We start from the raw sequence: 26,349 nt of genomic DNA on the forward strand, positions 1-26,349 counted from the left end.
TCTGTTCAAAATCCATTAAGTATTTGAAAGCCACACAGCACCAGAAAAACCAAGTTCAGGATCCTCTGAGCTAAGCGTCTGTGTATGCTATAGCTGAGACACAGGTAGTACATTCCAAGTGCCCTCCATCAGCCCAGTAGGGCCATGCATATGGCAACAGTTGGTATTTGGGATTTCTGCAAAGTGTGGCTGCCAGAGGCAACATTAGTATAGCTTCTCTGTGTGTTTTCTTCCTGTTGTCCTTTCTGTTTGACACTCATTATGTTAGCTTTTGTACTTCATGCGCTCCTTGGGGCTATAGTGGTACCCTATTATCCCTGTGGTCCTAACATAGTATCTGACATGTAGTTAGCACTTAATAAATGCTATTGGTAGGTAAGTGTCCCTGCTATTCCCCTATATCCCACCTTTCCATGCTGTAGTGCCCTGAAACATGTTGACTTGGCTTTCCCATTCCAACTAAATCACCAGTATATTCCTGGTAAGCGCAAGCTTTCTGCTGACCTGAAAGAAAAGAGGTTCTTCTTAGCAGTCCTGGGATCCTGCTACTGAGCTGAAGGGTAAAGTGAGAGCACCGCTGGGTTAATAAATCCTTTCAATTTAGTGACTTTCAATTTCAAAAGACCCTCTGCATTAACTTTAGAGTTAGCCTGAACCCATTTAGGTTGAAAACATGGCTTGGCCTTTGGGGATTGCATATAGCTAGTTCACATCCAAACAGCCAACTAGTTGTTGGTGATTAACACCCTCTCTGACTGGTCAGTTCCCGTGTTATATTCATTATTGAATACTTCGTGTATCATCCATTCCAATCACAAACGCTATCCATCATTAAAGAATCTCAGTGACAGGGGGGAGGGGGCTACAGTGAGGATACAAAGTGAATAAATTGTAATGATTAATTAATTAATTAAAAAAGAATCTCATTGAGAGATATGATGTATCAAAACATGTTTGTCTAGATGCATAAATCCTGAAGTCTGGAAGGCATACATAGAATAGACAGGTCATAAACCTTCATTAGGTCCAAGATAGTGAATGTGTCCCTTTTCTTATCCTTCTGTCCAGTAGTGGAAGAGCTTGGGTTATGTTTCTGGAGTATGTGGGCTGACAAACTATTGGATCACTACTGTTTTGGTTTTGCTTTGGTTTTACTTTGATTTTATGGTCTACAAAAAGACATGTTACTTTTTTTTTTTCTTTTATCCTCACAAGATAAAGTCAAAGAGTTCTTCCAAGCTCTGGTGAAATTATCACCTGAATTGATGGGTTTGGGGGAATCTCTTCCGTTCACCTCTATCTTCCCAGCCTGCATAGAGTATCTGATACACAATGGGTTTTAACCATACATTGAGTGAGTTAAGTCTTGGCATTCACTCTGAGTTGTGTAGACTCTCTTGAAGCAGCTTACAAAATAGGCTAAGCACACGTCTTCATTCACTCATTTATGAAGGAATACATGTATGTATTCAGGGACAGTTTTGTTTCAGACCACATGGCAGGTGTTCAACCAAATTTTGGTTGTCATAGCACAGGAAACATAACCTAGAGTAAGCCAGGTGGTGGTGGCGCATGTTGGGATTGTGTAGAGAAGTTACACAGAGGATTCACAAATCATGCCATGTGACTGGTTCCATGTGGGAGGTTTATTAAAGGAAGGGGGGGTCACAGAGACCATCTCTGGGCAGGGTAGGAGAGAGAGAGAGAGAGAGAGAGAGAGAGAGAGAGAGAGAGAGAGAAAAGGGAGGTGGTGTGAGTTTTCTTGTAAGGTGACCCAGAGCATGTACAGGTGGTTTCAGGTGGTCCATAGCTGGCCTCACAGATGCCTGATATCTGGTTTGTCAGGTCCCTTGGGGCTGGCCATAGAGATGTCTGCTTACAGATCCCAATATTCCTCCCTTTTTGTTTTATTAAAAAGTGAGGAGCCAGGAAGGTGGTGATGGTAGGGAGGGCATAGGAGCAACCTTTGCTCTTCAGGCTACTTCCTGCTGATTAGGGGTGTTCTCATTCTTGGGGGATAGCTGGTCCCCACCATCAGGGTTGATTGGAAGGCCATTGTCATCTGGTTCTGTGAGCAGAGTTGGTAATCCTGTAAGAGTAACTGATTAATGGTTAGGTTGGAGAATTTTTGCATTTGTTGTTGGAGGAATGTAGAAAAGAATTTAATAAAGCAGGGTGCAAAAATCAAAAACAGAAAGTTGAGCAGAAAAGGAGTGAGGAAGGGCAGAATCTGTTTCCCTGTGGAGTTCTCAAAGGCCCAAGAGCTGTTCCCTTCACTTTTGTAGATTTGTCTAGAGTTGTTGGATTTTCTCTTTTGCTATACTGGATTGGTTGACATGAAAACAGCATTCCTCCTGGAGGAAGAGGCAAAGGCCACCTTCTTCAGCTGTGAGGAGATCCATCCTCCTGGAGGAAGATGCAAAGGCCACCTTCTTTAGCTGTGAGGAGATCCAATCCATATTGGTTTTGAAGTACTACTGCTGCCAGCGAGTCCATCTGTCCTTGGAGGGTTAGTATTGTCTGAGCTACTTGCTGGAGGTCCTGGATGAACTGGGAAGAAAGCTGATAATACAAAGTTAATGAAGTGGTTAGTCCTGCTGTCCCAGTCCTGACAGCTGTCATGATTCCTGCAATAGCCAAGAGGGGCAAGATCTGAATTGCCTTCCTATCCTGCTGGGTAGCTAATGAGTCCATGACTGGGATTGGTAGGGTCTTCTTTTTATTTATCACCCCCAGCCAGGGGAAGAGGAGCACTAGAGTACAAACTCCTGAGCAACCAGCAGGCAGACAATGGTAGACCTGAGTACCACAAAGAATCAAGATACTATTAGCAGTAGGGCATTGGGGTTGAGATGAGGTATCAAGGTTTATAGTTTTATTACAGTCTAAGGAACTTAGCATTCCTACAGAGTGTGTCCCAGATGCTTTGAAAGAGCTTGCCACACCAAAGAGGGTGATATGAGAAAGGTAAGGGGTTGTGGCAACAGTTCCTCTAAAGTTTCAATGCAAGAATGAGATGGGGCATAGTCAGAGTTAGGCCAAAGAAGAGGGTTTGAAATATTAAGAGGTGGTCATGGTTGGAAAGTAAGAGTAGGGTCTTCTGTTAGCACCCCCTGTAGGGAAAGAACTCTGGAGGGAGGTAGAGTTTATAAGCCTTAAAAAGTGAGACAGATTATGAGAAGACAGTAATAGGTGATCCAAAAGTTAGGCTTTTTGACTCTCGAATAAGGAGCTCCATAGCTTCACTAAGGCACAAATGCAGGGTGCCCATCCTTGGATTGTCAGGTCTAATTTCTTTCACAGGTGTGCTACAGATACAAAGGAGTGTCCCAGTTGGTGACCCAGGGCTCCAAGAGCATATTCCTCTTTTTTCTGTTACAAAGTGGGAGAAGGGACAGGTTAAGTCTGGGAAATGTAAGGCTGGGACCTAAAGAAGAGCCTGTTGGAGCCTCTGAAAGAGCTTAGTAATGAGCTTAAGAAAGTATTCATGCAAGGGACCTAAGGTTGCCTCATATAAGGGGTGGGCAAGAAGGGAAAAAGAAGGGACCCAGAACCGTAAGAAACTAGCCATTCCCAGAAACAATAAAATTTCTTCTTTAGTGGAGGGAAATTCCAGAGACTGTATTAGATCTTTTCTATCTGGGGTGATGCCCTTGTGGGTTGGGGTTATTGTTAGTGCCAGGTAGTGACCTCAGAGGTGGACAATTGGACCTTGGAGGATGAGACCCGATAACCCCTGCTGGATTTAGGGAGAGATAAGGGGAGTAGATCAGAGGCTAGGACTTGGCCAAACAGGTGTGGGCTGTCCTGGAATCCCTAGGGTAGGACAGTCCAGATAAGCTGAGTAGAAACAAGGGTGTCAGGGTCAGTCCAGGTGAAGGCAAAGATATTTTGTGACTGGGCCTCCAGGGGGATAGAGAAAAATGCATCCTTGAGATTCAAAACTGAGAAATGGGAGGTATCTAAAGGGATAGTGGAGAGGTGAGTATAGGGGTTAGCCACAACAAGGTGGAGGGGGACAGCTGCAGAACTGAGAAGCCGGAGGTCTTGAACCAGGTGATAGGTTCCATTGGGCTTTGTAACTGCAAGTATAGGGGTGTTAAAAGGGGAGGAAGTAGGGTGAAGGAGTTTGTTTGTTTGTTTGTTTGTTTGTTTGTTTAAGAAGGTCGGCTGTACTAGGCATAAGTCCCCTGAGGCTTTTAAGTGGAAGTGGGTATTGAGCTGCTGTGATATACCAGGTAGGATCCTGTAGCTGAATGACCACAGGAGAATGGTACCTAGCGACAGAGGGGTTTTAGACATCCCAGACTTGGGGGTCCACTTGAGAGGCTGGTAAAGGAAGCAACGTGTCACAACTGTAAGTAGGGTAGCTAAGAGAAGGAGGAGAGAGGACGCTGGCAAGCTTCGGGTTAGGTGAATGGGTGGAGTAAAGGAGATAGAGGCTCCCACTTTGGCTATAAGGTCCCTTCCCAGTAAGGAAACTGGAGAGTTTGGCATCACTTAAAAAGAATGAGTCAAGGGAACACCCCTGAAAATACAATTGAATGGTGGAGTCTGGCAGGGTTGCCCACTACCCTGATACCTAGGGAACTAGAAGGAGAGGTTGGTCCCCAATACTCTGTCAGGACTGAGTAAGTGGCTTTGGTGTCCACAAGGAAGGAGATGGGCCTCCCCAATACCATGATAATTACCCATGGCTCCCTGCTAGTGATGGCAGTGGTCAGGTCAAGGGAACCCAGCACCTTCAGTTGTCCGTAGCCAGACCGAGGGTATTGGCCGGAAAGCAATCCGGGAGTAATGCCCCCTAATCATGGGAGAAACAGTGGCAGTCAACACCCCAGTGTCCCTCCTGGTGGCATTTTGGACATGGCCCCAGTGCCTTGCAAGAGTTAGGAAGAAGCAGGCCCAGTGAACTTCTTGACCACATTTCAAACAGGGACCCTGTGGTCGTCCTGCCTTAGGAGGCAGGCAAGCCTGGGTAGTTGCTGAGGTTAGTCAGATGGCCTTGGCCAGCATTTGGTATTATTGCCTGCAGACTTTCTCACCTCTCCCATAGTATTTAAAGGCCAGCACCAAGACTCCTGTTTTTGGAGTCAGACGTCCTCTCTCCAAGCATTTAAGCTTAGCCCTTATGTCGGGGTAACTCTGGGAGAAAAAATTGGTCATCAAGGGTTGCCTACCTTTTGTTCTTTTCAGGGTCTAGATTAGTATGTTGTAAGAGGGCCTTTGTAAGGTGCTCTAGGAATTGAGAGGGATTTTCATTCTTGTTCTGCATGACCTCCTGAAGCTGCTCATAATTAACTATCTTGAGGGCAGTCTTGCAGAGACCAGCCAGGAGGCAGGTCATGAACTGATATCTAGATAAAATGCCTTCTGAGGTATTATAATCACATTGTGGATCCTGGTCAGGTAGCACCTCAGCCCCAACCAGGTGTATTGTGTTTGTTTGGTGAACCTCATCTGCATGCGTTCTAGCCTGTTCCCAAACTTGCCTGCTCTCCTCAGGTAATAGGTTATTGGTAAGAATCATACATATATATGTATATATGCATGTATATATGTAAGGTAAGACGAAGCAAAAAGGGTCAACCATGGCCAGTGAAGGCTTTGGTTGGGGTTCCTCTGTCTCAAAAAGTACCAGGAAGTTGCTGGATGCTCAATGGTCAGTCTTCCCGTACCAAGAGAGCCATTTATGCTGAACAATGAGGGGAACTCACCCACGCAGCCAGTGTTGCATGTAGGAGGTAGCGATCTGGTTGCCGGAAAGTGGGTTGCGGTCAGATTTGAAATGAAATAGTTTTCTAGCAGCTCTGGTGGCAGCGCTGGTGCTGAAAGCAACAACCACGCTTCGTGGGCCACTGAAAACGCCTATTCCTGGCCAACGCACCAGTGTTAGGATTGTGCATTAAAGTTACATGGCAGGTCCACAAATAATGTCACATGAGTGGTTCTACATGGGAGGTTTTATTAAGGGAAGGGAGAGGAGGTCACAGAGACTGCTCTGGGCAGGGTAGGGGAGAGAGAGAGAAAAGGCAGGTGGTACGAGTTCTCTTATAAGGTGACCCAGAGCATGCGCAGGTGGTTTCAAGCGGTCCATAGATGGCCTGTAGCTGGCCTCACAGATGCCTAATATCCAGTTTGTCAGGTCCCTTGGGGCTGGCTGTGGAGATGCCTGCTTACGGATCCCAACAGTGCACACTTTAATCCTATCACTTAAGAGGCAAAGGCAGGAGGATCTCCGTGAGTTTGAGGCCAGCCTGCTCTACAGAATGAGTTCCAGGACAGTCAGGCCTACACAAAGAAACCCTGTCTTGAACCCCTCTCTAGGAAAAAAAAAAAAAAAACAGCTAGAATGAAAAAAAGAAATCCCCAAGACACAGGATTAGCAGTGTCTGAGGAAGTTCCTCAGTGAGACTCAAGAAAGAAAAGGACCACAAAGCAGTTCAGCAGTCTGATGGTTACCGTTTTCTATTTATATCCTCAGGGTCTGAAGCGGCAGAAAGAGGAACAGATTCGTCGGTGGTGAATGGGATTCTTGGGGAGTCAGTTATTTTCCCCATAGTTATTAAAGAACCACAGAAAATTAATATCATTGCCTGGACGTGTGAATCATCTGTTGCTTTTGTAAAACCAGGAGTCAAAGGAGCACCACCTGACGTTACTGTGACCCATCTCAGTTATAAAGGACGAATAAAAGTCATAGATCAGAACTATAGTCTGGTCATTGGGGACCTGAGAATGGAAGATGCAGGAATTTACAAAGCAGACATAAATGAAGAGAACTCTGACCACACCATCACCAAGCGTTACCACCTTCAAATCTACCGTAAGTTCTGGGTAGTCAGAGGGCATAGATTTTACTTTGCTTTGGAGATTTGTGATCTAAAGCACGCTCATATTCCTGAAAACAGAGATTCCTAACTCTCTTCATACTTATAATTACGTAAGGACCTCAGTACTTATAAAGGTCTAACTTTGGTTCTGGTCTTGACAGGCTTTAATTGTATTCTGTTTTGTAGCAGAAATTGTCCTTTGATCCTTGTTTTCCTTTCTTATAAAATGTCAACAATCATTACTAATCAATTTGCAAGCATTAGTATGGCAATCTAGTATGATACCATATGCAATATGGTCTTTAAAAAGCTCCTCCTTTCAAAATAATTGCAGACTGCGTAGGAAAGTGCAAAGAACCATGAAAGGAGGAAGCTGTGTGCCCTTCACTTCGCCCCTCCTTCTTTTACTTTAGATCCAAGCCCCAAGTCTCATCCTCAGTGGTATATAGACCCTGGGGTGACCTTTCTTCCTTGCCTCTCCTGATTGCAGGGAGATAAAATAAGAAGATCCTGGTTGAACAGTCTCCTCCTAGTCCTATAAGTGTTAATACTTACAGAAATGCAGCTCAGTTTTCAAGTTCAGAAACAGAAAGTGGATGTTGGAGCAGTTTATAGAGTTTATAGAATGATCCAGCTGTGTCTGCACTTTTTCATGAATGGAATCACTTGTAGCCCTATAGAATGTAACCACATAGGTAGCACTGGATACCATAATCAAGGTAGTTAAGTTTACCATTCCAAAATCTTCTTGTCTCAATTTGGGAGGGTGGACATCTGTCAGCCCTGACTCTGGCTTTCCTTACCCAACAGCTTTGTGCAGATAACATCTCTGTTCTTACTGAGAAATGAAATGAGGTTGCAGTTTTTACCTCTGTGGCTGCACCAACACCCACCCCCAACACCACACACACACACACACACATACAAAGTCTCTCTGAAAATAGATAAATATGCATAGTTTTCACCACTATGGCTGCACCAGTATCTACCCCTAACACATACACAAACAACACACAGACACACACAAACACATAAAGTCTCTCTAAAAATAGGTAAATATGCATAGTTTTCACCACTATGGCCACACCAACACCCACTCCCCAACACACACACACCTCTGAAAATAGGTAAATATGATCCTTATCTTGTACCCCAGCCATTTTGGAATTGTGTGGTAAGGTAGCTAGGCTGCATTGGAAACATGTTGCCCTGGCTGTTATTGACTGTGTTATGCCAGCACCTAGGCATATGGGATTAGATTGATTATAAAGCTAGGTGCTGATTTTTGGGTTTGTCTTTGTTGGCCGGGTGTTTTGTTCCTTGGTTTCTGTTTCCTCTCTGGATTTTCAGAGAGTGTGATGGCTATATGTTATCTGATAGAAAGTTTTCTTTGAACCTGATAGTTGTGGCCACTGAGAGTTCCAGGTAGAAGGAGTTTCTGGATATTGGAAGCTGACACTTAGGACCTGGGATAAGCCAGGGGTCTAAAGGTGTTCATAGGAGAAGGGAGAGGAGTGTTCAACCAGAATCTGTTTATCTCCTTGGAATCAGGGAGACAGTGAAGAGAAGTCATGCCAGGGGATCTGCTGTAGGCACTGGGGTTGAGAGTGGGGTTGAATCTAAAGGAACAGAAGGAAAGGCAAAGATCTACTGACATCTACCTGCCCTCCAGGTGTCTGTGGGAGTGGCTGCTGGAGTTGGGGACCAGGATAAAGCAACAAGTGGGAGAGGAAGGGGAGGTGAGGAAGATCTCTCCATACGATATGTGGGTGGTGGGGTTAAAAGGAAGGCCACAGGAAGTGTTCTGTTGCAAAGCTAAGAACCAGACTGGGACATTGACTTTGGAGAAGAAGAGGGAGTGGTGAAGGTCTTCCATAAGCTTACCCATTTCTCTGGTCCACTCAGCTGATTATATTCCCAGGAAAACATCCAACATCATAAATAAAGAAAATAACATCTTCCATGATAAAGCCAAATGTAAACATAATCTGTATACAAATCCAGCCCTCCGGAAGATGCTATAAAAAAAAAAAAAAAAGGTTAACTACACCAATAAAAACACAAGGAATAAATAAGCTCAGAACAGCAAAATCAAAAGAAGGGAAGCACACGCACACACACACATACACACAGTACCACAACCACTAACAACAACAAAATCACAGAAATCAACAATCATTGGTAATTGACATATCTCAATATAAATGGTCTCAATTCCCCCCAATAAAAAGGCAAAGGATAATAGAATGGATATAAAAACATGATCCATCCTTTTGCTGCATCAAGGAACACACCTCAACATCAAAGATAGACATTACCTCAAAGTAAAGGGCTGGAAAAAGGTATTCCAAGCAAATGGACCTAGGAAACAAGCTGGTGTAGTCACTTTAATATCTAACAAAATAGACTTCAAACCAAAGCTAATCATAAGAGATAAGGAAAGACACTAAAAACTCATCAAAGGAAAAAAATCCACCAAGAGGACATTGCAATTGTTAACATCTATGCCACAAACAAAGGGTACCCAAGTTTGTAAAATAAACACTACTACAGCTAAAATCACATATTGACCTTAAACACAAGGAGACTTCAAATCCACACTGTTACTCAATCGGAGAAATGATAGACCTAAGATACATTATAAACCAAATGGACTTAACAGACATTTATAGAACAGTTCCCCCAAACACAACAGAATACACCTTCTTCTCTGCATCTCATGAAACTTTCTCCAAAACTGACCACATACTCCTACACAAAGCAAGTCTCAATAGATACAAGAAAATTGTAATAACTTCCTGCTTCTGTCAAATCACCACAGATTAAATTAAGCTGGATATCAACAACAACAGAAAGCTTATAAACTCATGGAAATTGAAGAACTCTCAATTGAATAAAAAATGTCAAGACAGAAATAAAGACATTGAAGACTTCCTAGTATTCATTGTATCCCAAACTTATGGGACACAATGAAAGTGGCTCTCAGAGGCAAGTTCATAGCACTAAGTGCCTATTTTAAAAAATTTAAAAATAAAATAGAAAATAAGTGGAGAGATATCATACTAGCAACTTAACAGCATACCTGAAAGAGCTAGCACACAAAGAAAATCACACCCAAGAGGAGTAGTTGGCAATAAATGATCAAACTCAGGGCAGAACTCAAAAAAATAGAAACAGAACAATACAAAAAGTGAAACAGAGTTGATTCTTTAGAAGATCAAAAAGATAGACAGGATTTATCCAAATAGACTAAAATGCACAGAGAGAATATCCAAATTAACAAAATCAGAAATGAAAAGGGGGACATAACAACAGAAACCAAGGAAATTCAGAGAAATATAAGTATATACTTTAAAAAAAAAACTGTACTTCACTAAATTAGAAAATCTAAATTAAATGGGTAATTTTCTTGATGGATAACCAATTACCAAAGTTAAATCAAGATCAGATAAGCAACTTAAACAGATCTATAACTCCCAGTGAAATAGAAGAAGCACTAAAAAAACCTTCCAGCCCAAAAACAAATGATCCAGGGACAGATGATTTTAGCACAGAATTTGACAATAGTTTTAAAGATGAATAAAGGTCAATACTCCTCAAATTATCTCACAGAATAGAAACAGAAGGAACGTTGCCAAATTTATTTTATGAGGCTGCAGTCACCCTGATATCAAACCACACTACAAACTGAATTTCCTCATGAACATAGATGCAAAAATACTAGTGAAACACTCACAAACTGAATCCAAGAACACAACAAAAAGATCATCCACCATGATAAGGTAGGCTCTATCCCAGAGATGCAAGGATAGTTCAACATACAAAAATCAGTCCATATAATCCACCATATAAACAAACTGATAAAAAAAAAAAACCCACACATGATCATCTCATTAGATGTTGAAAAAGCCTTTGACAAAATCTAACACCCCCTCATGATAACAGTCGCAGAGAGATTAGGGATAAAAAGGAGATACCTAAACAGAATAATGGCAGTTTACATCAGGCCTATAGCCAACATAAAATTGAATACAGAAAAACTCAAGGCATTTTAACTAAAATCAGGATTAAGACAAGCATGTTCACTCTCTCCATACCTCAAAATAGTGCTTGGAGTCTTAGCTAGAGCAATAAGGCAACTTAAGGAGATCATGGGATAAAAATTAGAAAGGAAACAGTCAAAGTATCTTTATTTGTAGATTATATAATACATAAGTCACCCTAAAAATTCCACCAGGAAATTCCTACAGCTAATAAACACTTTCAGCAAAGTTACAAAATTAGCTCACAAAAATAAGTACTGTTTCTAGATACAAAGGACAAATGGTCTGAAAAAGAAATCAGGGAAATGAGTTCCCCCTGGAGTGGAAGTTTCTGGTTTCTTTGAAGACTTAGTTGTGTCATGTGATGTTTTGCTGCGAGCTGTCTCATGCAAGAGGTGTGACTTTGGCCAGCATAAAACATCCATGGGTGGACTCTGAGGAGAGGACATTTATATAGAAGCCCACAGGCAGTGAGAGAACACTTTCTGGATCAACATCGCTTCTACTGATCTTCATTCTTCCACACTTCACTTTGCAGAGAGAAAGAACTTCTCAGGGCAATTCAATTGAGTCTTGAAATTTTCTCTGACTCAGTGGAGTCTTGCTGTTTCTGCTGAATTGTGTTGCTATTTGGTGTTGGTGTTTGGGCTGGACTGCTGGTATCCAGACAGCAAAGGGTAGACTCACCCCAAGGAACTATGTCTTAAAAGGTCTACAACCATCTTTTCCTAATAACTTTCTTTCTCCCCTGTCTCTGGTCAATGAGTTGGAAGGGAGGTAGAAGCATTTAAGAACCCTAAGTAACGTAGGTTGTTGGACAATCTAAGCCTACATCCTTTTGTATTTCTTGGCTCCTAGTCACGCCCCTCGCATGAGACTGCTCACAGCAGAACATCACATGCCCTCTCACAAGAAAACTTCTAACAAAGAAACCAGAAACTTCCACTCCAGAAACCTTTCATAAATAGCCTCAAATAATATAAAATGTTTTGGAGTAACTCTAACCAAGCAAGTGAAAGACTTGTATGACAAAAACTTCAAGCCTTTGAAGAAATAAGTAGAAGAAGATATCAGAAGATAAAAAGATCTCCCGTGCTCATTCATGGACCTATAGGATTAATATAGTAAAAATAATAATCCTACTGAAAGCATTCAAAATCAATACAATCCCCATAAAAACCCAACACAATTCTTCACCAATCTTGAAAGAATAATTTTCAGCTTTATGTGTAAAATCAAAAACCCAGGATAGCTGAAACAATTCCTGAACAATAAAAGAACTTCTGGAGGTCTCACCATTCCTGATATCAGCTTGTACTACAAAACAATAATAATAAAATCAGCATGATATTGGCATAAAAAGCAAACATTGATTGGTGAAATCAAAGTGAAGACCAAGACATGAATCCACAAACCTATGGATGCCTGATTTTTTATAAAGAAGCCAGGAATACACACTGGGGAAAAAAAGCACCATCTTCAACAAATATGCTGATCAAAGTCATGTCTGCATGTAGAAGAACGCAGCTAGATCCATACTTGTCACCCTGCATAAAATTTAAGTACAAGTGGATCAAACACCTTAACATAAAATCAGAGGCACTGATAGAATAGAAAATGGGGAATAGCCTTGCACTCACTGGAACAGGAGAAGAGGTCTTGAACAGAACACCAAGAGCACAGGCTCTGAGATCAACAATTAAATGGGAATAAACAATGTCTGGCTGTAAAAGAAAAGTCCAAGAATCCAGAAGTTTCTCAGTCCATAAGGCTAGATGTCTCAGCTGGTCTTCAGAAGACACTGGATCCCAAAGAAATGTGCTCTAATGCCAGTGAAGGAACGGACTTGCTACAAGGTGAGAGAAAGCAGGCAAAGAGCAAAAGCTTCCTTCTTCATGTCATTATATAGGCCTCCAGCAGAAGCTGTGGCCCAGATTAAAGGCATGTCTTTCCTCCTCAAGATCAAGAGTAGAAGTGGATCTTCCTACTTTAAATAAAGCAAAAATCCCCCACTGGTATGCCCTCTGTTTTTGGATTTTAGCTAATTCCTTATGTAGTCAAGTTGACAAACAAGCATAGCCATCACAGGGTGCAATTCTCCTTCTGTCTTAGCAGTGTTCTACGGCTGTGAAGAGATGCCATGACCAAGCCAAGTCTTACAAGAGAAAGCATTTAATCTATAATTTGCTTACAGTTCCAGAGGTCTAGTTCAGGTAATCATGGCAGAGAGCACGGCGTCATGCATCGGGCTGGATCTAGAGCTGAGATCTACATCCTGAACCTCAGGCCAAGAGGCAGAGAAATTCTGGGCTTACTGTGTGTGCCTTTTGAAATCTCAAATCACAGCCCAAGTGACACAATTCCTCCAATAAGACCACACCTCCTAATTCTTCTAATTGTTTCAAACAGTACCACTTCCTGGTGACTAAACATTCAAACATATGAGCCTGTAGGAGCCATTTTTATTCAGGCCACCACACCTTTGATGCTCATGATTTACAGATTAAGTCTTCCTTCGTTTTTGAATGGTGTTAGCAGCTATCCCAGGCTGGCCTCAAATTCATAATCTTTCTGCATCACACTCCCAAATGCGAGGATTATCGGCATTCATTTCCATGCCTAAATGTAAACAACCTCTTTACTGAGACAATTTTTTTTAACAGATACTGGATCAGTATAAGGTTCTGTTTTATAGCCACAACAAATGCCTACAACCATGATACACTTTTCAGTGTCGTCTGTTTTTGGTAACCTTTCTTCCATTGCTTTCTCAAGTTTAGAGCATCAATGAACAAAAGAATAAACCAAGCCCCAAGTTACAACATTTCCAAATTTCTTGGGTTTAACAACTTCTGCCATGGTTAGGTTCCTCTCCCTCTACTCTTCTCAGTTCCTCCTCACCTCACCTCCAGATCCATTCCCTTTCTGTCTTAGGATATATTGTATGAGAAGACAATCTATTTTCAGTAAAAGGAAAAAATGAAAAAATAGATATGTGTATATATGTGTACACATATACATGTAACAATAATTTATAAAAAAATAGGCTACGAATTTGAAAAAGGAGGCATATTTGGAGGAAGGAAAGGAAAGGGATAAATGATGTAATTACAGTATATTATAGTTAATGTATTATGATATGTTCTACTATAATATGTCATAATACAATCTCAACAAAGAAAAAAGCTTTTGTTAAATACTTAATGTTAGTGACAGAAAAATAAACAAATATAGGAAAACCATTTTAAAAAACCCTCAACCTTCTGCTATGGCTAATTTTAAGATCTATAAGGTTGAAAGGCTATTATTCATATGTCATTACAAAGCATGGATGCAATATGTGAAACTCACCACCAGCACATAATCTATAATAAAAATATCTAAAATAATTTAGTACAATTTATTTGTTTTCATAAGTTATACATAAGTAGTGTTTAACGTCGAGCACACAAATTCCTGAAACGTTAACAATTGATTCTCACAAGTTTATGTATTGCTGGTTTCAGCTCACTATTGGTTCATGTTTTCCCCTCATAGGTCGGCTTGAAAAACCAACAATTACACAGAGTTCAATAACATCTGTAAACAATACTTGTAATGTCACCCTGACATGCTCTGTGGGAAAAGAAGAGAAAAACGTGACATACAGTTGGAGTCCCTCTGGAGAGAAAAGCAATGTCCTTCAAATCTTCCAGTCCCCTGAGGACAAAAAACTCATTTACACGTGCATGGCCAAGAACCCTGTCAGCAACAATTCTGACTCCATCACTGTCCAGAAACTCTGTGCAGGTAACCAGCAGCTCCTCCGTCTCTGGGAAGTCTCAGAAGTCACTCTGAAGAGCTCTAAGTCTTAACCTTTGACTGCTCTTCACATGAATCTCCTCCTTTATGCCAAGACAAACCCGGGCAGCCTACTGGGGGAAAGACCAAAGCCTTCTACTAAGTGCCAAGCATTCCCGGGTATTTTGAGGAGCCCCTATTTGACTCTGATTCAGACTGTAAACTGAAGAGCTTTGGCACTCTCTGAAGGCCATCCCATTTAGACAGAGCCCTAAATGTGGGCAAACCTGCACAGAATCTTGGGCCTGTCTCCTGATAGCCAAGGCTCACAACAATTTCTATTTCCAGACACTCCAAGCTTCCAATCTCGCCATGCTGGGTTCTCAAGTGGACTGGTTGCACTCTCTCTGCTTATTCTCATTCCGATTCTGGTGCTTCTGTTCTATTTGTACAAGAGAAATCGAGGTAGGATTGTCCTGGAAGGTAAAGTGTGAGAATGGGGGGTTTTTTGGGGTTTTTTTCCTGCCAAAGAGTAAAGTCATCTATTTCCCAGAATGGAGTGAAGAGTATCACTTTGGGAACCATAGTGCTAAGCCGAAGAATCAGGGGTAAAGGTATTTACCAGTCTAAAACCAATATAAAATATATGTATTTAATAGCCCAGCATGGTGGCACATGCCTGTAATCCCAGCACTCAGTGAGGCAGAGGCAGGTGGATCTCTGTGAATTTGAGGCCAGCCTGGTCTACAACGGGGGAGTCCAGGACAACCAAGGCTATACAGAAAAACCCTTTCTTGAAAAACATGGAGAGAGGGGAGAGAGAGATTTAATAAAGAAAATATACCACAAAATAAAGAGAAATGCCCTAGGCAGTCTCAGAAAAAAAGAGAAAAAGCTCCCATGACAGAATGGAGGTCTTTTCTAATAGTTAACGGAAATTATTTGGTCTTATCTTCCATGACATTTGTCTTGCTAAATAGTAAAACTTAACAGTGTAAGTTATCTTTCTTGGTACTAGGCATTTGATAGTAAGATAGTAAGATATCACAAGCCACTGGGGTCATACCCCAAGTGCTCAGGGTCTCACTGTTAAAGGGTGAGAATTTCTGCATTTGAAGAAGGAAACTTTTGTCTCTACACTTTTATTTAAGTATTTATTTTATTTTTAATAGTGTGTGTGTGTGCACGTGTGCATGTGTATATTCTCTCTCAAGTGTGTGTGTGTGTGTGTGTGTGTGTGTGTGTGCACATATACACACCTACATGCCTGAAATGACCAAAAAGAAGGCATCAGATCCTCTGGAGCTGGAGTTTCAGGCAGTTGTGAGCCATCTAATGTGGGTACTGAGGCCCAGGCTCAAGTCCTGTGAGAGATCAGGAGGGTCTTGAACAGCTGAGCCATCTGTCTAGATCTGTCTCTACCTCTCACCCTGTGAATCAACCAGCTCAAATCATTGACAGGGGAAGGAAGTCTTTTTTTTTTTCTTTCCTATCTCTCCTAAAGCTGCTTCAGAGCTGATGGGATGATAAGGGGCACTTCCTGGCTAAAAGGTCCTCATGGTGGAGAGAGGCCCCAACAGTGACGATAACAGTTGATACTCCTGAGACAATACCTTGTGGAGTTTGATGATGTCTAATCTGAAGGATATCAGTTATCCCAGAAGGCTAAATAAACAAGGGCCAAACAGAATGGGCGGTATGCTGGTGAACTGTCCCTGCGGTTGAATAATTTTGGGAAATTCAGCCCCATGTGCCCTTACAAATGAATCATCCCTCAGAGGCTGGCTCAATCCATCTATCTAATGTATGTATGTATTTATGTATATATATATATATATATATATATATATATATATATATATATATTCTCCTGCTTTTTAAAGACCTGGAGGACTGCGTCTCACAAAGTGAGGAAAGGAGTGTGCAATCTATGGTCTAGTTTTTAAAGATTTTTGTCTAATATCAAAAGAGGCTTGATGTACATATGTATCCAAATGTTGCAAAAGTCCCCATTAGCCACTTTGTGAAGGGGAAGGATCTTCTCTGAAGAGGAGAAGATGGCTTTTCACTGTTGCACGAGTTTCCTATATGAAATCCTTAAGTCAGTCTGAGTGAGAATGCAGATCTGGGTAAGGAAAGTTGGTGGTTAGAGAGCTCTGCATGTAGAGGAAAAGAAGTGAGAGGATTGAAACTTAAAGTGGAGCAAGAAGCAGAGTTGCTAGATGGGCTGGCTGGTGAGCAGGGGCTTGAGTGCAGCAAAAGAGGGGCGATCAAAGCTGTCATCTGTGGTTGAATGGCAGAACATGTCCGAGAATGAAGTAGGTTAAGGAGAATTCTCAGTGCTTGTGAGAAAATTTCAACAAAACAAGACAAGAGTCTTGTGACCTCAGTTTCTTCAAAATGTGGAACTGTTCTTAGAATGTGTTTTTGTACTCCTCTCAGGCATGTCAAATAGGACTGAGTTCCCTTCAGGTTATTCATTACAGCTGGATACTGTTGTTTGTTTACATGTCTCTATGAAAAACAATCAAGTTTTACCACATGCAATTGGTCCTTGTGATTGTACACTTTATTTAGTTGAGTCTTCTTAGCTCTCAGAGTAGAAGTTGTCCGATGCTCTGTGTAAAAAGTTGGCTATTGCATGAGACTTGAGTCTGCCTTATCTTTAGGCTCCATTCTCCCAGGCCCCACACCACCTCTAGAGTGGTAAGCAGGTGAGTTTAGGGAAGATGGACTAGTGCAAAATAATCTAGTAAGACACATACATACCTCTTGTAGCTTGAGGCCCTTGTGATGAGGCCATAAAGGCTTAAAGATAAGAGATTACCTAAGTTAGGTAATGTAAGTTGTTCTTGCCTAAATTATGACAAAACAGATCTAATTGTAAGATCCGGTTTTATAGCTCAGTGTGCCTTGAAGTGATTAATGCCTTGATCCAGGAGTAAATATGAGTCAAGTTGTATTGCAAAGTAAAACTAGGGGTGATTTTCTTTTGATAATCTGGGATTTAAATTTGTCCCACTTCTTCAGAATGTATCCCAGGGCTAAGTAAGTCAGAGGAATAAAGAGCATGAGGGCCCATTATGTAGGTCTTACCAGAGGTGAAGGTTTTACCCAGAATGCACCACTTGGAGGGAGCAATAGAACTTCTGCATCAAAGGCTAAGTTAAGGTGTCGCTTGAGAAGAGAGACTCACAGGCTGGAGAGATAATGGCTCAGCTGTGAAAGAATGGGCCTACAACCAAAAATATAAGAGAATAGAGGCCCACCTAATGCATGGAGGGTAAATTCAATTTCACTCAAGAGCCAAACCTGTGTAGCTGGTGAAGCCGAACCAACACTAAAAGTAAAATCTTATAGTCTCAAACCTGCTGAGGATCGGTCATAAGGGAAAGGAAAAGGCTCATGACAAAACTAAGTAACCAGTGGGTTTCTTAGATCAAAAGTCATGCCAGGAAATTACAGGCAACACCATTGACCACTCACTCTGCTCCCACCTGCTCTGGAGAGCAGCAGCAATGCTTGGGTGGGGAAGAGGAGTGAAAGAGGAGAGGAAAGAAGATATCCTCACAGTATTTGTGGATTTGCCTCAGGCAAGCTACTGCTGCCTTCTGCACTACACCTTGAGAGTGAAGCGGCCTTTTGTTCTCACAAATTATAAGCAGGTCTGTTCTCTTTCTACTTTCCAGGTCCTGCTAAAGTATACCCTTGATGGATTGGTTACTTTTCTCATTACTGTGACAAATTACATGTATAGATGATACTCCATCTTGACTATTATTTGACCAGTTATTTCAGCACTGTAAGATTCCATTTTCTCAGCTATAAGCTATCTGTAATAATAGCGGTTACTGCATATAGTTATTAAGTAGATCACACACATGTAATAGCCAGCCTGGTACACAGTGGTAGGTAAATGTTAGCTCCAGTGTGTATAATTGGCAGGCCTGAATATGTTACTGAGGTGGCATTCTAGGGGAAAGGGTTTGTGACATGTATCATAATTCCAAATGGACTCACAAAAGGGAAATGTTGTAGTCTCTCAGGCGTGACCTCCAAGTTTACTCAAGGAAACATCTGTCTTCCTCTCACAAGCAAACGATTAAGAAGGGGAAACAGAGACAGAGTGATAGAGAGACGAAGACCGAGAGATGGAGACAGACTGTTCTTTGCACTCACAAATAAGATCGAGAGCGCTTTGTCTGGCTCTCTCACCAAATCTGGTGAGAGACTTAGACAAGTGATAATCTTCATTCAGCTCCACTATTTGTAGATATTTTGGTGTCCTATAATAAGAAGGCACTAAATTATGGCTATCTCTTTTCAACTTGACCCTAAAACATTGTGTTGTGAAAAAGAATGTGTTAAGATTAATGCCTCATCTAGCTCACACATTTTTAAAAGTAAATATCTATGTATTCTTCCTTTGTTTTGCTAGGGCCTCCTGTGTAGCCTGGCAGGAGCTTAATAAGTACTTAACTGTTTCATGAGTGTTTGTAGTTATAATCAGATATGCACCAGGATAATAAAGTATAGTTAGAATCAATCAGGTTAAACAACTGACACCCTGACATGGGAAGTCCACTAGCCATGCAACAACGTCATTGCCAGAGCCATCTTTGAATTCCTTACAGGGTCTGGGACAATTCTCTTTAGGCTATGCTGGACCTCAGGAATAAAAAAGTGACCACTGACCTTTAGGTGAGATTTGAACAAGATGTGTCATATCACACACATAATCTGTGGAAAGACCATCTGAGGATTCAAGCATCCATCTTTGTAGGCTGGGGACCATTCAACGTCTGTGTTTTATTTCTTTATCACAGAAAGATAAAATAAGACTAGGCAATCTCTAAAAACACACATACCTTTCACCGACTATGATTCTATATTTATTTGTGGCAGGTACTTTGGGAGAGGAAACAGTATACTCCCCAGTTTCAAAAAATGCTTCTCACAGAGAGTCCAGAATCTATGATGAAATTCCTGAGTCCAAGGTGAGAAGATGCTATTCATGAATACACCCTACCACTACCACCACCAGAATGGGAGCCTTGAGCAACAATTGCCCTCTGTTTGCCACTGCATAGAAAGAAGCTACAGTCAAGAATCTGGAGGGACCAACCAAGAAACACCATGCTAAGGAAATGATGCCATGGATCTCCCCATGAAAGCAAAGCATAGTCCATTGTCTCCTCATGACAGCCTCTATGGTATAAGGCCCTGAGCTTCACATGAGGGCCTAGCTGTGGGTTAGACGTGATTCGTGTCTACGAAGCCCTCCCTAGAGAAACCAAGCAATGGCAGCATCCTTTTTGTGAGATGAGGAGTGCTATGGGATCACCAACAGGGCTAAGTTTGTTCCAAGAATACAGAAGGAAAGACAGACAACCTTGAACTACACTAGCTGGCCCAGCAGCAGCTTGTTTTTCTCAAACTCTTAATCTCTCTGTCCCACACCTTCCTCCTTTGGCTTGCTTTCTCATGGCTCACCTCCACCAACGATCACCCAGATAAGCCTGCTTCCTTAGAATCTGCAAGGTTACTCCAGTTACTCTGATACTGTACTTGGACTGATTAGGATGCTTTTAGGATGCTCTTAGAGATTCACATAACTCACAGAAAATTAAACTCATGACTAAGCAAGACTCAACTCTAAACGACACAGAACCCTCCTCTAGCTCCTAGAGGCCTTTTGCTACAGGACTATGCCCAACTCCACCCATTCATCCTTATTGCTACCTTAATCTGATCCTGAGTTGGAAGGAACAAGAGCTGATGCCAGAAAGGAATCCCACAGTACAGTGGGGTCAGGAATGGGTGGTGGAGAGACTGTAATTAGGAAGAGAGGCTCTTAAGGTTTGTCTTCTGCACTCTCGCTGAGGAGAAACTATCTCTTTTCCAGGTGCTGTCCTGTAGGGAAGAGCCAATAAACACCATTTACTCCTCAGTGCAGGCTTCTGAGAAGGTAAGTCCGGCGTAGCTTCTTAATGTTACTTTCTCCATATGTTCTACACACCTGCTGTATCCCATCCATCAGTATTTACTTGAAAGCCCAAGTCTCCTTGAGGCAATGCAAAGTTGTTCACAGCATCCTAGGTACTAGATCATGGGACATCTAGTACTTAGTGGCTAGACCCCAGCAGTTATGTTAAGGTGAAAATGGAATTGTTGGGGAAGGGAAAGAACTAAGGCTGAATAGGAACAAATAATGCATCCTGGATGCTGCTTGAAGCCTAACAAGCAAAACCAACTTCAAACACCTTCTTCTGGAATAAGAAGTTTCCTGGGGCTCCCAAAGGGAACAGAGATAAAGAACTCACCAAAACAAGTACCCTTTCTACCCACATGTCCCCAAGCACAAAGGAAACCTATGGCATCCCCCTGTGCCGTTTTCTTAACTCTCCTGGTACCTCAGGGGACTCCCGTTCCCCAGAAACACCTTTCAGCTAACATGTTTCCATCTTTCCTTCTCCTACACAGATGAGGAAAAGCAACATGAAGGATGACAGAACTCCCAAGACTTTGGATAATGAAATTGTCTAGTTAAGCAGGCAGTATTATCCCTGTGGAGACTAAGTTACAACCAGTGGGAGGACAGGTGTCTTAGACACCCAGACCTTCCCTGGCTGCCCCCTTACCTGGACATTGCAAATCACCCCACTTCAGCATACAAGCGGAGCAAGAAACTTCCACTAGTTTTTAAACTCTATTTTATTTGGCATATTTAAGCCTCTACCTCCCTTCCATCAACTCTTTAGCCCTAGGTAAGAGGGAGAAGGTGAGTGGGGAGAGGGATCAAAGACCTCTTTAATCTCCCCACTGCTGTTTAAGGCCAACGGGTTCTTTTAGGGCTTTGCCAATCTCTGTCAACAGCAAATGCAGCAAGCAGACTCCTCCAGGCTGCTTCACTGAAACATTTCTCTCCATCGGTCTCCTCCAAGCCACCCTAACACTTCTCTCTACCTGACTCTTCCAAGCCACCACACCATCCATGTCTGGTCTCTCCAACTTGCCACACCTTCTCTTTTTGGGCTCTCGTATTTATATATGCCTCAGCATTCTAGACCACACCCTTCTCCATGCTGCACTAGGCAGGCAGTTACCAGCTGGTGAAGGCCACACCCCACAGGAGGCAGCTATCAGCTGTGGACAGCCCAAACTAAAATCCCACATGTGAGATTAAAACAAAAACACGTTTATATAACATAACTGAGTTTTTAAAGAAACCAAAACTTCCATTATAAAGTGTAGGCTGCATGGCAACCCCCACTCTTTCCTCAGCTCAGGAAGCATCATGCAACTGCCACTGTTAGCCAAATATACTACACACCCATGCTATTTGGAAAGCTGTGGGCTGTGGCCCTTCGGCCAGGTAGATACATCCTCTTAGTGTAGAATTAGAATATGTCCCTTCTGTAGAGACTAGAGCGTTGGAGATCTTCAGTCAGAAGCCTCACGGGATTTCCTTTCTGGTCAAGGTTTCCTTCCCCATGTTATTACTTCACTCAGCCTCAGAGGAAAGATGCCTTGCCCAAGAGCTTCATTCTCCAAAAAGAACTGGCTGGCTACATTTCTGACACTTTGAGGGAAGTGGGTGTAACCAGGCCATCATCACAAGAGATCTTGAAGAAAGCAGTCATTTCCATTCCTAAGAGAGAACTTGAAAGAAAACAGTGCAAATGGTGAAACCGGGTTCATTCCAGTTCCTACGTTTTAGCTCAGAGAAGAACAGGGTTCAAACGGAGGTTGAGTTCCTTCACTCCAGCAGCTCCTCAAACTCAAAAACCTGGTGGCTAGCCGTGAGGAAGAATCCTCTAGCTGGAAAGGACAGCCTGTGATCATTCAAGGACATGTTTGTCTTTTGCGTTAACAGTCCTTACCAGCTAAATCCTAAATGTGCATGGACAATCTCAAGCTGTACAGCAGGAATGAGCAATATTTAGGTATAATGGAGTTGGTGTCTCACCAAGGCATTTGAAGATGTGAGAGATATTGCTAAATTGTTCTCTGAAAAAGTTGAACTGACTTATTTTTACTCACATATCCTTGCTCTATCTGACAGGTAAATTTTTGTTAAATACTTGTAAGTGAAATGCAGCTCGTGCTTAAACATTATTGATGACTGCATTCATTCCATTTTGAAAATCTATTGATACCGGTCAGGTCCCACAGAAACCCTGGACAAATGACTAACTGGAGTGCCTTTTAGCATATCAAAGAGCATTCTGAGCAGGCTCACTCTTCTCAGCCCCACCCCCTATCCTAACCCTTCCAGATAAAGAATTTCCCATCCCTTCTCCCAGCTTCTGATTCCTGTATGACCCAGCCATCTCAGCCATGCTCTCTCTCAGCTCTTCCCTCTCTCTTAGTCTTCTTAGCCCTCTCTCCTCTCTCTTGTTCTTTCTCTTTCTCTCTCTCTCTCTCTCTCTCTCTCTCTCTCTCTGCTCTCATAGCCTGGTTTATTCTCCTGACCATGTTCAATCTACTTTCTCTCTCTGCTCTGGACTCTTCCAGATGCCTCTAGATGAATACTCCCTCCCATCAACACTACAAACCTTCTCCTTGTTTGGTTTCAGGAAGCCCTAGGTCCCTGTCTGCTGCAGGGCATGGCTGGCATACCTGCCCTATAACCTGAATTCCCTGGCCTATAAACTGTATTCCCTAGCCCTGGGGGCGGGGGGCACTTCCCCTCTTCCAGAGGCTTTTCATTATATAATCCAGACATTTTGGTTCCTCTCTCTCTGTCTCTCTTTCTCTCCTGCTCTCTTCTCTCTTTTTCTATCTGTCCTCTCTTCCTTCTCCTCCTTCTCTCTCCTCTCTGTGTGAGCGCTTTTCTCTCTCCTTCCCTCTACATGGTGGCTGCTCCAATAAACCTGCACTTATATACTGCCACTTCATTTTTGAAATTAGCTCGTTCTGCTGTTTCAATCATCTGGTACCTGTGACTCGGAGGAAGTTGACCCTACCTAAGCTGGACACATGGGGCCACTCCCTTCACCTCATCTTTCTCTGCCTGATTTGCCTGGAAACCTGGGAGGAGTTGAGGCCCAGCCCGGTAACCCAGGTCTTCCCTGGCCCTATGGGGACCACTCCTCTCCTCTTATTTCCCTCTCCACTTGATGCAACTTTGGACTCAGTGAGTGACCGATCCTCCAGCTACTGCCAGGAGAGACCAGGTGCCTCTTCTGGGATCCAGGACTCCTCGGACTTGCTCTGCCAAGATGTGGTCATGCCAGGACTAGACTGTCTGGAACCAGGCCTTTGTTCTGGGGTAACCTTGCGTTTTGGAGATGTCTGATTGTAGGTTAACCCCACCAAACTGCCAATCGCAGAGGATTGAATTGGGACGCTACGTCCATACTATTGGGATTCTGGCAAACGCTGCTAAGATAGGTGCCCCTGCGTGTCTTCGGGAATTTTTCCAAACTACATCTGCCCAGGTTTGGGGGAACTATTCTCTTGTCCCTCCCCCTCTTCCACCTCTTGTGGCTGCTTTCTACACACAAGGCTCCTACCCCTTCCCCCTGTATCCCACTACCCTCCCACCCATTCATGGTCTCTGCGGGCGGCAGTGGCAGCAGCACCGGCACTGGTGGTGGTTTTAAATCGACCATGGCCAGCCATTAACAATGTTGACTTTGAGATGAAGAAGATAGAGCTACGGCCCCACCGCCACCTTGACTAAGGGCAGGCACATGACTGGCAGCCATCTTGGTTGTGGGAGAGTTGTTTCACCGCCATCTTTATTGAGGGCTGCCAGGTGCTTTCAGTACCATACAGACAAATAAAACTTCTGTGTTTTAAGCTTTGGCTGTTTGGCCTGTAATTATGCAATATGATAGGATCATCAGGATTGCCAGTCTCTCTATGAACTGTACCTATGATTGAAAGTTTTGCTTTAATATTAGTTTAGAAATAATTTGAAGTCATGCTAAGAACTAATGCAGTTAATTACAAGATTAAGCTTTACTTAGTTTCTTGTTTTACATCTTCAAGGTTATCCCTAGGAAGGGTAACTAAAAACAAGCAGTTTGTTTAGTTCAGCTGTACTTAATAGACTATGGTCCTCAAACCTGTCAGAGAACCTGCAGAACATGATATTTAAATGTTTAATTTAAAAAAAAAAAAAAACCTTACTATGACAGAAACCCCAGCTTCTAACAGTAATCCCAAGGCCTCTGAGAATACCTGGGCACAATGACACAGGGTTCCACCTGGATTGTGATACTGGGCAAGACTGCCCCAATGCCTCACCCTCTGCTAAGGCCCTGCACAAACTGTGGACAAACTGGACATCCAAAAGTTGACTGCCCTATTTTGCCTAGACAAAATAATGTCAGTCCTTCTCTAAGTTCCTCCTCCACAGTATAGTCTCTCAGATTTGCCAGGCCTGGCAACCAGACTGACGCTGCCCTAGGACCTGTGCCTACAACGAAGTCATCAACACCACAGGGAAGGTTGTGTAGATAATGGTTAAGCCTCTGTCGTATTAATCAATAGGGCCGCTTGGATCTGCTTCCTGCAGTGATTTATCTTTCTCAGCTCTCTGATGCATCTGAAGATCAGTTTAACAAGGTTTCCGCTGCCGTCTCAGAAAAGTATAAAGTTTATGTAAGGTCAGCTGTGGGGCTCCCCCTCTCCCAGTGGCTCTTCACTATCTAATCCAGGTAGTTTGGTTATCCCCCTCTCTCTCCTCTCTCTTTCTGTATCTCTCCTCTCTTCCTTCTCCTCCTTCTCTCTCTCTCCTCTCTCTGTATGTACTTTCCTCCCTCTCTTCCTCCCTCTGCATGGTGACCAAGTGCTGTGTCCAATAAGCCTGCCTTTGTATATTATAACTTCATCTTGCCATTAGCTCATTTTGACAGTTCATTCACTCCTCAGCCATACCTAGGAGCAGCCTTGTCCCCATTTTCATTTATTCAGCAGTTTCTCTCAGAACTCAGTTATGCTATATAAGCAGGTTCTTTATTTAATCCCAGGGTGGGATATGGGACCACCTCAGCTAGAACGTAAGCCCCACCCCGTTCATTTACATGTGCCCCAATTTTCTCAAATGGTAGCTCCTCTAAGAAGCTTTTCCCGGCATAAACAGTCAGAATTTTGCACTTTTTCTCTCCCTGTTGGTCCTTTCTTCACTTTAACTCATTTCATTTTGACTTACAAAAGAAGCAATTTTTTGTTTTCCTTTGTGTGACAAGCACAATTTTTTTAAAAAAAAATCTGTTACTTTTATTTATTAGTTTCCATTTGCATTTGCCATCACCGAACATAACACGTGTGAGAGCCTTTGTTAAAGTAATAAATGCTGTTGCATAGAATTCAGAGTGACCTGTCCGCTCAGAAAAAGGCACACATTGAAAGTAAAGATGGATAGAAGCCAATAGACATAGGGAAACAAAATTACAGTAAACATTATTCATAAAGATGCAAACATCAGATACAGCCTTAGTGTAAGAGCATTTGGAAGGAAGAGACTTTCTGACAAACCAACTAAGAAGCTATCAAAAGCCAGGTGTAATGATGAATTGCCTATAATCGCAGCACTGAAGTGGCAAAGGCAAGAGGATTCAAGGCCAGCTGCAGCTACACAGCCAGTTCAAAGCCATCCTCGGCTACATGAGACTCCCATCTTTAAAACAAACAGACAGACAGACAGACATTTTTCTTCTCCTTGGAACATGGCCTGCGCA

At 42.6% G+C, this 26,349-nt stretch overlaps 1 protein-coding gene and 1 long non-coding RNA gene across 4 annotated transcripts in view; one reads left to right on the forward strand and one right to left on the reverse strand.

The window, feature by feature from the left end:
- Nucleotides 1–24,463, forward strand: part of Cd84 (CD84 molecule) — a 38,591-nt gene extending 14,128 nt beyond the window's left edge. Inside the window, exons 2-8 of one of the 3 annotated variants that reach the window (XR_002477345.2) lie at nt 6,485–6,826; nt 14,414–14,665; nt 15,005–15,121; nt 19,562–19,653; nt 19,747–19,869; nt 20,562–20,624; nt 21,140–21,191. Coding sequence is in view for 2 of the 3 variants with exons in the window: in XM_021662314.2 (XP_021517989.1) it covers nt 6,485–6,826; nt 14,414–14,665; nt 15,005–15,121; nt 19,562–19,653; nt 20,562–20,624; nt 21,140–21,202 (929 nt within the window). In the remaining variant the exon portion in view is untranslated. Of the gene's footprint in view, nt 1–6,484; nt 6,827–14,413; nt 14,666–15,004; nt 15,122–19,561; nt 19,654–19,746; nt 19,870–20,561; nt 20,625–21,139 lie in introns of all 3 variants that reach the window. The other 2 variants (XM_021662314.2, XM_021662316.2) reach the window with 2 other exon arrangements.
- On the reverse strand, nt 1,713–21,668 carry LOC132646400 (uncharacterized). Its single transcript, XR_009584646.1, has 3 exons — nt 21,623–21,668; nt 8,718–8,851; nt 1,713–2,562 (listed from the first exon to the last, which is right to left on the reverse strand). It is a non-coding gene; the product is annotated as an uncharacterized LOC132646400 (long non-coding RNA).
- Nucleotides 24,464–26,349: the final 1,886 nt, after the last annotated feature.

This window comes from Meriones unguiculatus, chromosome 11, assembly GCF_030254825.1.
Source record: "Meriones unguiculatus strain TT.TT164.6M chromosome 11, Bangor_MerUng_6.1, whole genome shotgun sequence".
In the NCBI taxonomy this organism is placed as follows: Eukaryota; Metazoa; Chordata; class Mammalia; order Rodentia; family Muridae; genus Meriones; species Meriones unguiculatus.